Consider the following 11,366-nt stretch of genomic DNA (forward strand, 5'->3'; position numbering starts at 1 on the left):
AAAATTAGGCTTTCAAGAAGGTTTGCAAAAACATTTTCAACACTATCTACCAAAAAAAACCCAAGGTAGCGTCACACCCAGATCTTGTGCTCTTAACATTGCCTCAGAAAGGAGTCTATTCTCCTCCTTGCAGCAATGGAAGCAGCCAGAGCTGTAGCTCCGCTTTATTAGTGTTTTAAAACCCACCCTTGAAAACCAGCCTAGCTGTTTCTGTCCTTCCAGGTAGGAAGTGTGTTCAAGCAAATGGGAACAACGTTCACAGAGTTCTCAAACACATAATGCTGTAAGAGTCAGTTTTCAAGAGAATTCTTTGGGTTAGGAAGAAAGCACAGTCAGTAGAGTGTTTTCTGCATAAATATCTCAGTTCACATCCCTTAGCATCCACATTAAAGAAAAAAATGCCAGCTGTGGTGGTGACCCAAGTCTTGATAACCTAGTGCTGGGGTTGGAGACTAGGGGCTGGAGGATACCTGGTGCTCTCTGGCGGGCCAGCCTAGCTGACTTGGTGAACATCGGATGCAATGGGAGGCCTGTCTCAAAAAAGAAGATGTAGAGCTACCGAGAAAGACAGTGGACATTGACCTCTGGCTTACTCAGTCATGTGCACACATATGTGTGTGCACCTGCATACACAGACATCACACACATGAACATTGTGCACACACACACACACACACACACACACACAAAGAAAAAAAAATGTTTCTACCAGCCAGTCATCTACTTCCCCCCTCAAAAAATAAGGCAAAGGGAACTGGTAAGAAAACTGCACAGTCCACATAAAGACAGAGATAAAGTAGTTCAGCCACCAAAGCTTGGCATTTTTAAAAATGCCTTTTCAGTCTTCAACTTTTGTCTGCTTGGTTGTCTAGCAACCAAGTGCCGAACAGAAACTCCACCCAAAACAAAGTAAAACAACACACTCTCTTCCAGAGTTTATGTGTGCATTTGTATATGCACGCACGTGTGCTTGTGTGATATTTTCACTATTCAAAGACAGAAACTTGTTATTAGACAATTAAAGCTGAGAAAGTCTTGATTGTAGATGACAGGAAGACGTGAGAGCAAGTAAAAAGCAATGACAAAATGTGTAATGTGGGATGAGGGTATAGTTTCCACACACTGGGCTAAAGTAAGGTTTACACTCTTAAGCAATAAAAACAAACCATTAAGCGAGGCCCAGCACCGTCAGGAAGTATAAAACAGTTCTTGAAGCTTTGCAGTCACTATACAAAAGCTTTTCATAAACTTTGTTTCCTGATCTTCATTAAACGTTAACATCAAGTTGCCATGGGGCAATTAGCTTGCCTCCTGAAATCAATAAAAAATCAACAATTTGGAAATAGTTGTACAGTAAAATAGTTCAATAATTATTCTCTCATAGTGTTGTGGCCAAGTGGTTCCAGGGTAAATGTGGTCCAGATGAGTTCCTGAGCCTTGTGAGGGAAGCTTTGAGTAGATCGGTGCTTTACTGAGAGACCCCCTCATCTGAATGGACTCCTGGCAATGCCCTGGCTTGGGGCCCAGGACACAGGCAAACACAAGCTTTTAAGTGCTGTTAAAGTCAGCATTTGCTGTAGCACCTCAGAGAAACTTGATTCAAAGTTCAGAGACCTAAACAAAATGATAAACCCAGTGGGGGTGGGGGGAGTAGGTGCCCCACATTCAGCATTTAGACTCCAGACAGAAGCAAAGTAAATTTTCTCTCAGGTGTGTGTGTGTGTGTGTGTGTGTGTGTGTTGCACAACAAAAGACTAACAATTTATCCATTCCAACTTCTTCAACAAATAATCAAATCTGAGTTGTTTGTAAGATGTCTTCAGAAAGCTGAGTAAGGTCCACAAATGACCCTCAACTCTCAAAGGATGTTCTACCAACCAGAGAGGCACCTGTGCCAAGCAAAGACAGGAAGAGATTTCCTTGCTGACCTCCTTTGCAGAGGGAAACCTCTTTTGTTTTTTCTAGCCTGAGCCTATTCACTTAAGCAAAGTAATTCCAAGCCACTGCAGCCTAGAAAATTCCAGCATCCATTAGATCAAACCTCAAATACCAGCTTTGGAGTCAGACGCCACCCTCTAGGCTCAGCGGAGTTATACAGTGTACTGTTTTATAACTTAAGAAAACCGAGCATCATTTTAGTGTAAACTAATGCTTCAAGTGTATGGCATCTACTTGCTGCCTTCAAAGAGAAACCTTTAACTTAGAAACTTGGCACTAAGATCACACAGAATCAGCTCAGTGGACTGACTTAAGTGTTAAAGTTTTTTAAAGTACGTTTTTAAGGGCTTGCACCTGCTCCCCCATCCATAGATGTACTGACACGTATTTGACTAAACTGACTGCATGCGTGCCCAAGCAGGCAAGCAGAGCAGATTTTACAAGATAAGCAACCAAGTGTTTTCATGTCTGAGGGAGGCTAGAACACAAGATTGCCAGTCATCTTGTGGGGGAAAAGAATGCCTTTGAAACAAAGATTCAGGGCATCATTTCAGATATGGTGAGTAGATTCAGCTGCTGTCCTACACAGCTTTGTGTGTTTCTTTTCACCTAGGTGCAGCTCCATAGAGCAGGGTCCACACTTGATCCAATTTCTGTGATTATAACTGAGAGAGCATTCATTAAAGCCTTGCTAATCAAACTCTGGTCCTCTGGCTGTAGTCAGGGTTTTACCTGAGAGCTCATTAGAATTTCAGGACCTCAGGCTCCACCCAGACCTACTGAGACAGGATTCATATGGCAGAGGCAGCGTGACTCCAAGGGGGCTATATACACATCAAGGGTTCACTCTCCTCAAGGCATTGTTGGTGATTCAGGTGCACATTAAAAATCCAAGAAGTTTTATTTAGAATTTTGCCCTCCCCCACCCAAGTTAGGTAGAGGTACACTTTGAAGTTTGCATGGCAGGGAACTGGTCAGAAAATTCTGCCCTAGAGAATATCATAAGGCTGTAATTTATGTCAGCAGGGTGGAGGGAAGAGGAAAAGCAATTTACCTGTGTGGAGCAGGCGTACATGCTTACCCCTCACCCTACCCATCCCCCACAAGACATAAAACAGAAATCATGCACAGAAGTTCTGATTTCCCTGGGCTGCCAATCCACATCCCCATTTCTTGACTTTAATCATTCTTTACTGCAAAGCTCTGCTCCTTCAGCCTTAGGATTGATAGGAAGGCAGTGGCATGTAAACATCCCATAAATCAGTGTCTTAACAGTATGCCCTTCGAACAGAAATTCGCTAGGTGCAGTGTACTTCTGATTGTACAGTTGAATTTATCCATTCAATGAAAAAACAATAATAACCCGAGGGAGAACATAAAGCACTTAGGTTCTGTAAGAATGGCGTGGAGGTTCTCCCTCTGCAGGCCACTCTTCCAGATCGCTCCTCTCCTGGCCTCTGAAGGTGGAAAGTCGTGATTGGACCAGACATTAGTAAAAATGCAGAGACAAATGGATCTATAATCCACTTGCCCTTTTCCTTCACAATTTGGGGAGGTACAAAGAGATAACGGAGTAACCTAATGCTCCATTCACTTGCCGTCATGCCAGAGATGCCACAGAACCAAGCACGCACAGAACCACAGGACAGTTTGATCAATTTTGAAAGCCAAGCTCTCAAAACTAAGAAACGTCTGCATTTTTTCCCTTTAAACCAATTCTAAAGTTTATTCAAGGATCATAGAAATTCGGGATTCAAGAAACATGGTGTCATAGTGTTATGATGCTTTGAAGAATGTGAGTAAAAATGTCTGGAGGAAGGCAAGGTGAATGGAAGAATATCGCTTCTTAGGGAAGCTGCCGGGAGGGTCAGCCCTCATCTACAGTGAAAACTCTGAAACTGAAAATGCCATCATCACATATATAATAAATATAATCTTCATGGATTCATACATTAATGTCTATATACATATGCATATATATTATATAAATCAACAGAGCCCATTGGAACTGGTATTCAATCAATCTTAGCAGAGAAAATCAGAACTAGCAGAGGATAGACCGGCCACAGATGAGACTCCGGTACCATATGCTCACGCTCATCTGGGGAATTTGTAAATGGAAAAGCACGGGTCATTGTTTTACGGTGTTAAGACTGTAGTCTGTCACCAGAGCCCAAAGCACTAGAGGGCGAAGGAGGACAGGGGTGAGGAGGGTGCTGCTGCCCACGGCTGGGTCCAGTGATTTCTACCTGTGTGAAAGCAACAGCGGGGGGACAAAAGGAAGCTGAAAGGCTTTAAAAGATGCTAAGCACATTCATTCAAAAATGAGACCTTCAGAACCTCTGGGCCTCCAAAAGGTAACTGTGTCAAGGGCTTGCAGGTAATTCTTAGGAAGATTTTAATTATAACCGCATGTTCCATTACAAACACTACTTTTCCAGCCAGTTCTAAGGTAGGGGTTGGGAAAGGAGGTTAGAATGGGGCTTTACTGGTGATGTCAGGACTAGAGGGCACATACAGCTCCGGAAATTGACCTAAAACACTGCCAGTAGAATCAGTGCTGTGGCTTCCCCAGTTTAAAAACATAGCCACAGATCCCTTCCTAGGTTTTAGTTCTAACCTGGGCACCGCAGAAGCCCTGCCCCTGCTGTCAATTCACTCCCAGAACCTCCTTTGACTTTACCCAGTTTGGGCTTCCAGCCAGTTGGCAGATGTTTTTGCAGAAGCTGATCAGACTCCTCTCTCTCTCTCTCTCTCTCTCTCTCTCTCTCTCTCTCTCTCCCTCTCTCTCTCTCTTTCTCTCTCTCTCTCTCTCATTGTTTGCCACTGTGGCCTCTGTTGCATGGGATATATCATCTCTGAAACTTCCCCTTAGGTTCCCCAAGTTTTGCTTATTTTTAAAGCATTGACTATCCCTCAAATTTTCTGCTCCAAAAGAGTTCATATGAAAAATAGTCATTGGTAATTCTTTTGGTGCAAATATGACTTGCTTGCAATTTTCTAACCATCCCTTACCTTTTCTTTTCCTCTACCCCCTCCCATCTAAAATCAGTCACTTGAGAAACAAAACCACAAACACAAGGTAGTCACTGTGAACACTGTACAAATGGACCATTTTCTCTCATGGGTTAGACTTTATAGAATGAAATGCCAGAGTTTTGATATTTATTATCTGAAATATGTTTAACATTTGGAGAAATGTGTTCAAACACACAGCCCTGGAAAAAAAAGCAAGCTGATCGGTTAGAGAACAGAGTGCGGACAGAAAACATGACGTGTGTGATTTTACTGAGTGTCTGACAAACGTAGAAAATTGGGTACTTCAGAGAATAAAGAGCTCCCAGGCAGAGTAATTGCAAAGTACAAATCAGTTTCCAATTCTTGATGAGGGCCACAAGACATCAATTGTAAATATATTTAACCATGATATTAATAAAGAAAAATCTAATGTTTTATTTAGTACTTTGGCCAGATCAGTCCCCTGGAAGGGATTGCCAGTTTAGGAAAGAACAACCCACCATCGCTTTCCTATGTGTTCATAGTTTTCCTCATATTTTCACTGGTCCTAACTTATTCTTTCTGCAAGAAGGGAGAGGAAGCTGTTTCTGTCAGATCAGTAATGTCTGGTTCTTATCCAAATAGCCCCCTAATAAGAATAAACGTTCTCATGGATTGGACAACCACTCTGCCACATTCCTGAGAATTGAATAATATAATGATCTTGAAAGTCAGCAGAGTGGATTATCCACTTTTTTTCTGGACTTGAACTTGTGAACTTAACAGTAGCACTGCAAAACACACACACACACACACACACACATACACACACACACACACACACACACACAAACCCAAACAAACAAACAACAAAAAACAAAAGCAAACATGCTGAGCACTTTGCCTAAGTAACCTTCCATGTCGACCTTCTCATCTTAAATACACACAACTGAGAACAGCTACAAGTTTTGGAAAACTATGTACAAACCCGATACTTCTTTTGATTACATATAAATACAAATTAGCTATTTTTTCCTAAAAAGTGGTTATAATAGTAAATAAATACAAAATAAATCTGACCATTATACTTCATGTGCTGGAGTTGAACCCATATAAAATGTACAACTAAATACATTTTAAATCTTTAAGGAATAATTCTCTGATTAAAATATTTGGTTTCCCAACTTCTTTTCGTAGATATAAATATATTTTCAAAATAGTTGTGTTTTTTTCCATTTCATTCCATAAATAAAGTCTTCATTGGGAAATATTAAAGTGTCAGCTGGTTTCTTGGGGGTGGTAGGTTCTTTTCTTTTTTCTAAAATATATATATCTTTTTATTTTGCTGTGCTAACGACACCCACAACCCTCCACAACCATGTCCTGATAATTCTTTAACACGACCTTTTCATTTTCATCCAAGTACAGCATGGAGATAGCACTGAGCTCTGTTGGGACACAGCATGCCTTGGGGATCTTGGAGTTCACAGAGTTCACTAGCGTTTGCACTATGGCGTGGTTAGTGGAGTTCAGGTGATCGGCCAGGGGAAAAGGACATTCCCCATGGCAATAAAAGGCATGATAGCCTGGAGGGGCCACGATCCAGTCATTCCACCCCACATCGCTGAAGTCCACATACAAAGGGTGTCTCTTGCAGCTGGACTTGAGGCGCTTCCGCTGTTTGTGCTTGGCCTGCCGCTTTTCTCTCTTATGGAGTGGATGTCCTTTGCCATCATGGCCAAAAGTCACCAGCAGTGGCCTTATCTGTGACCAGCTGCGTTCATCTTGGTGCAAAGACCTGCTAATCCTCACGTGTCTCTTGGAGACACCTGGTTTCTCCTCTCCGTGGGCCACTTCCACCACAAAGCCATGGTTGCTGTGTCCCTGTGCAGTCCATCGCATCACAGCCGGGGTGACATCGAAGCTCTCCCACTGGCTTGTGTTCTGATTCACTAGCCTGGTGTCCAACAGTCTGGTCACGGGAAATTTCAAGCCGGCTGCTGCAGGCTTTATAATTTCATAAATATTAATTCGGTCCTGGAAACTATTGTTTCCCAAGGCTTCCTGTATCTGCTCCCGGAAAACCTGGAGCTCTGCAGATGTGATAAACTCCTCACTGGGGATGGAACTTAAATTAAAGAAGAACCGGCGTGTAGTTCTTCCACTCATTTCTGGTAGTTCTTCTAAGGATTCTAATTTGATAAAAGGAGAGGAGGGAAAAAAGAGAAAGAGAAAACCATTCAGTAAGAGAGTGATGGTAATTTAATTCCTTAGGAGAATTCTTAAACTTCACTGCACAGTTTGACTTAAACTATGTAAAAGTTTGCAACCAGAAAATAATAATGTCAGCACCGAAGGTAAAACTCAGAGGCAGAGTGCTTGCCTCCTACCCATGGCCCTGGGTTTTTAACTGTCAGCTTGTAAAAATTAAAAATAAGTATGTCATCTTTAAAGTAAAAATGCAGTCTCTTCTCCCATTGTTATGCGGTCATGTCCACACCTACACCCCGCAACAAGGCTTTGTACTTAGCTGTTGTGGTTTTAGTCCTCCACATGAACGTAGCTCCCAGGTAGCTATAATAATGGAGGAAATGGTGAAGCATTTCTTTGGAATTCACAGACTTTAGGGGGAAAAAAAGTCAGTACTATAGTTAGTAGAAGTCTAATGACTGAGGAGTTGAGGAAATTATTGCATTTCTTTTTTTAAAAAAAGAGCTTTAATGTCAATCTCTTAAACAGTATTTGAAAACATTGCTCTGCAATTTAGATGATTTACAAATCTCAATATACAGATTTCAGCTTCCTAATTAAAGACTCTGAAACTCAGCATCAACGATGACATTTTGCAAAGCACACCCTACCATTTGACTCAAAAGTCTAGAGACAAAGGCACTGCAGGGATCTAGTTCTTTGGAAACATATGGGTGGTACTTGGACACTGTAGTAATTAAGGCCAAAGGGTTTCAAGAGAACTCACTCCTGACTGTCTGTTCTCTCACCTCTTTATGACCTTAAGGATCAAAATTTTCATTTCAGATGATTTTGGGAGAAAAAATTGACTTTTTGTCTTCTTTGTGCTTACTTTTTAAATAGGCCAAATCAAAATGATATGCCTACCATGATAAATATGCTGAAAGATAGACAAAACCTAATATCATTCAGAAAAACAAAATAACATGATCAAAGATCTCATCCTATTACAGGATAATCTTTCTGTGTCTAGAGCCATTTATTTCAAAAGAACCATTTAAATAGAACATGCATAAAGCTTTATCTGATTTAGATTCCTGATTTTCAAGTCTAAGAACTTATGTGCTTTGCAAACAAACGGTATAATATAATGTAACACCTTGGCTTGACTGGCTGCAGCTACTGACCAGCAAAGGCATTATATTATTATGGAATTCTAATAAAAGCACAGGATTTGAGATATTTAGCTTCATTTTCTTCCTGTTTTACTATAGTCTATCATTTTTCTGTAAAACCAATTACCTGCTTCATCTAAGATCTCAACTCAAGTACTAGTAAAAGTCTACCTGCCATTTCTTCATGTCACCATCTTAAAAGAAGATGATATGCTGATAAATATTATGGTTGTGTCTCCCTAAAGACAAAGGGCTACAACTTATTCACAGAACCTCGAAGCCCCAGCAAAGGAGTTTTAGATGAGATCAGACACTCCAAGATTCTCCTTGTCTGGACCGCCCATCAATAGTAATCACTGCAAGCTCAGCAGAAGCATTTGGTTCCATGGGGAAGTGTACACTGTTATGCAGTAATGCTTTAATGTGGCAGTTCTAAGACTTTCGCCTATGTATCAGTAGGTCTAGGAAGGAGCCTGCAGTCTTACACTTCTAACAAGCTCCTAGGTCAGAGGAGTAAATTTTTAAAACACCTTTTCTAGAATAGCCAAGAAATAAGAATTCAAGTTGTTGTGGGCTAGCCAGGGACTCAAACAGAAGGGTCTTTGAAAGCTCTTCTGCTTGCACATGGAGATTATCTGGGCCAGGGTTAGGCATCCTTTACAGTCCTCGCATAGCTTCTCCCAAAGCTTCCTGTGGATGCTTTGAGGACCCATTTCCATTCTGAACTCCACTACCAGTTAATGGTACTTTAGACCAGGCACTCATTCAAGTGACCATCAGCAGAAGCAGGCCTCTTTCTAGGGGTGTCCAGAAAGAATGAAGACATATTTAATTTCTTTTACAAACCTTCTTTTCCTTGCCATTCAAAAACCCTCATTCCAGTGTTTCTGTGAAAGGTACTTTTTCAACAGAGAAGGTATAAATAAACCAGCAGCATTCTGCATCCCCTGATCACACCAAAGCCAGAAGTGCACTGACTTCCTGGGTTCCCTGACATCAATATAGTTCCATACATGCTTTTTCCTTCAAAGACAGAAAGTAAAGACAAATTACCAGGGGCCTTCCATGAATAACTATACCAATCAACAACAGTGCTCAGAAATATCACAATGGTGACAAAATCCCTGAATTCTAATCCAAAAACTAAAAGGAAAAAGTAATGATTAGAAGACTACAGGAGAGATGCACTCTCCAAGGTAAGTATGGGAGACAGGCAGACTGAAGTAACACAGAGTAATATCTGTCCAAGATAGCGGGATAGGGTGAAGCATATGAAATCACCACTATCCAACTGTAAACAAAGAAACAGCCATTTCCTGTGGTTTGGTCACACTGAAGGTAAGAAGGTCAACAAGGCAGAATGATGTAGTGGCCTTCACAAAGGAGAAGCATGTGTAATCATAGTAGGTAAAGTAAAGACCTTTCTCCAACTTTCCAACTACATTTCCATTCTTGAAAGGCCCTGCCCCATCCTTGGTAGCAAGGTCACTACTGTGGCTACTCATAGAAGTCAGCAATTCACAGAAAACCTCATCCCAGGAAGATAACTGCTCAGGGTTATGGCACACACCTCCTTTTCCTCCTTCAAAGGACACGTTTTAACCTCTTCTTGAGATGGGAAATTGAAAATCTCTTTTAAATGAATTGTAGAAAAAGAAGAGCAAGCCTGGGGATTCTGAAAATACAGAGTAGGTAATGTAGGCTTTGGGGGCTGATACAGTTGCTAATGCCCTGTAAATATCCCTTGCTGAATCAGCTGAACTTGTGAAGCAATTTCAAGACCATGACCTGTCTTCAACCTGTGTGTCAGTCTCCAAGTTCTTAAGCATATGAATGAATGATAGTTTCAAAAAAGCAGAAAAGGTGGAACTGGAGAGATGGCTCAGAGGTTAAGAGCACTGGCTTCTCCATCTGGGTTTGATTCCCAGCACCCACGTGGTGGCTAACAACTGTGTGTAACTCCAGTTCCAGGGGATCTGACACCCTCTTCTGACCTGTGGGGGCATTGCATGACATGGATGTACTTACATGCAGGCAATACACTCACACATAAAATAAAAATATAAATATTTTTTAAAAGTCACCATGTTGACCTTAGCTAATGTGCTGAATATTTATTTTTTTCTCCCTGTCAGGTCTGCAAGCTCTTTGGGTACCATGTTTATCTCCATCTTGTGAATCAAACTGTTGGGAATTCAGAGAGGTTATATAGTGTTCCCTAGTTCCAGAGCTATTAACTTGAGTCTACACCAGTGCCCAAGTTCTAGTCACTGGAAAATACTACCTAAGGTAGGAGGGGAATCAAAGCATTAAGAAACAGTCAAAATCTTTAGGAGCACATTGGCACTTAGTACAATGGTAAGCAGAGGGAGTTTTGTCCTAAGGATCAAAACCAACTACCCTGCTATGGTGCAGAAAATCAGGGAGTCAAAAGAGCAGAAGAGGCCTACTGGGACACACAGGTCTTGTTCAGAACCTGCTCTTTGTGGCTACCTGCTTACCCTAAAGTAGGCTGAGTTTTATTTAAAACGTTATCATTAAGCTTCCAGGATTTCAAAACACTTTTTGTACAAAAATATCCCTCCATTAAAACAACAACAAAGCCTGAGGCCATTCCATATCCAGAGGGCCAGAACTCTCTACCCATAACAAGATGCAAAGGGCTGAGAGCCACACACTACAGGATAGAGTATATGATGCGTCAAGGAGAAAAGACTGAAACACAGAATAAGAGTTTTGTTTTTAAGATAACAAAGGAAATGGTGGCAAATGGAAAACAGGGCCTAGCAGTCATCACTAACCTGACTCAGCCTCTGGCCCCCTAAGCTGGTGACTTCAGGAGGACAAGAGTGTCCACTACTGATTCCCTAAAGGCTGAGTGAAATAACCCAAAGACAAATCTAGAGAAGATAAAGCAGCCCAAAGATAAGGAATCAAGCAGAGAGCCAAAGGGCCCACTAGCACGTGTAACCAAGAGTATCAGCAGCAAGGAGCATCTGCAGTCTGGGCAACTATTCTCCACAGGGGTCTTTGTGACCTACTGTAGGAGCTGGTGGCGGGAAGAAA

General features: G+C 41.5%; 1 protein-coding gene across 1 annotated transcript in view; it reads right to left on the reverse strand.

The window, feature by feature from the left end:
* Positions 1–3,494: 3,494 nt before the first annotated feature.
* Positions 3,495–11,366, reverse strand: part of Bmp2 (bone morphogenetic protein 2) — an 11,956-nt gene continuing 4,084 nt past the window's right edge. The window contains exon 3 of the mRNA XM_008822833.3: positions 3,495–7,127. Within this exon, the coding sequence (XP_008821055.1) occupies positions 6,286–7,127 (842 nt within the window). The 3' untranslated portion in view covers positions 3,495–6,285. The remainder of the gene's footprint in view (positions 7,128–11,366) is intronic.

Source organism: Nannospalax galili, unplaced genomic scaffold (genome assembly GCF_000622305.1).
Source record: "Nannospalax galili isolate Female #2095 unplaced genomic scaffold, S.galili_v1.0 scaffold1029, whole genome shotgun sequence".
NCBI lineage: Eukaryota > Metazoa > Chordata > Mammalia > Rodentia > Spalacidae > Nannospalax > Nannospalax galili.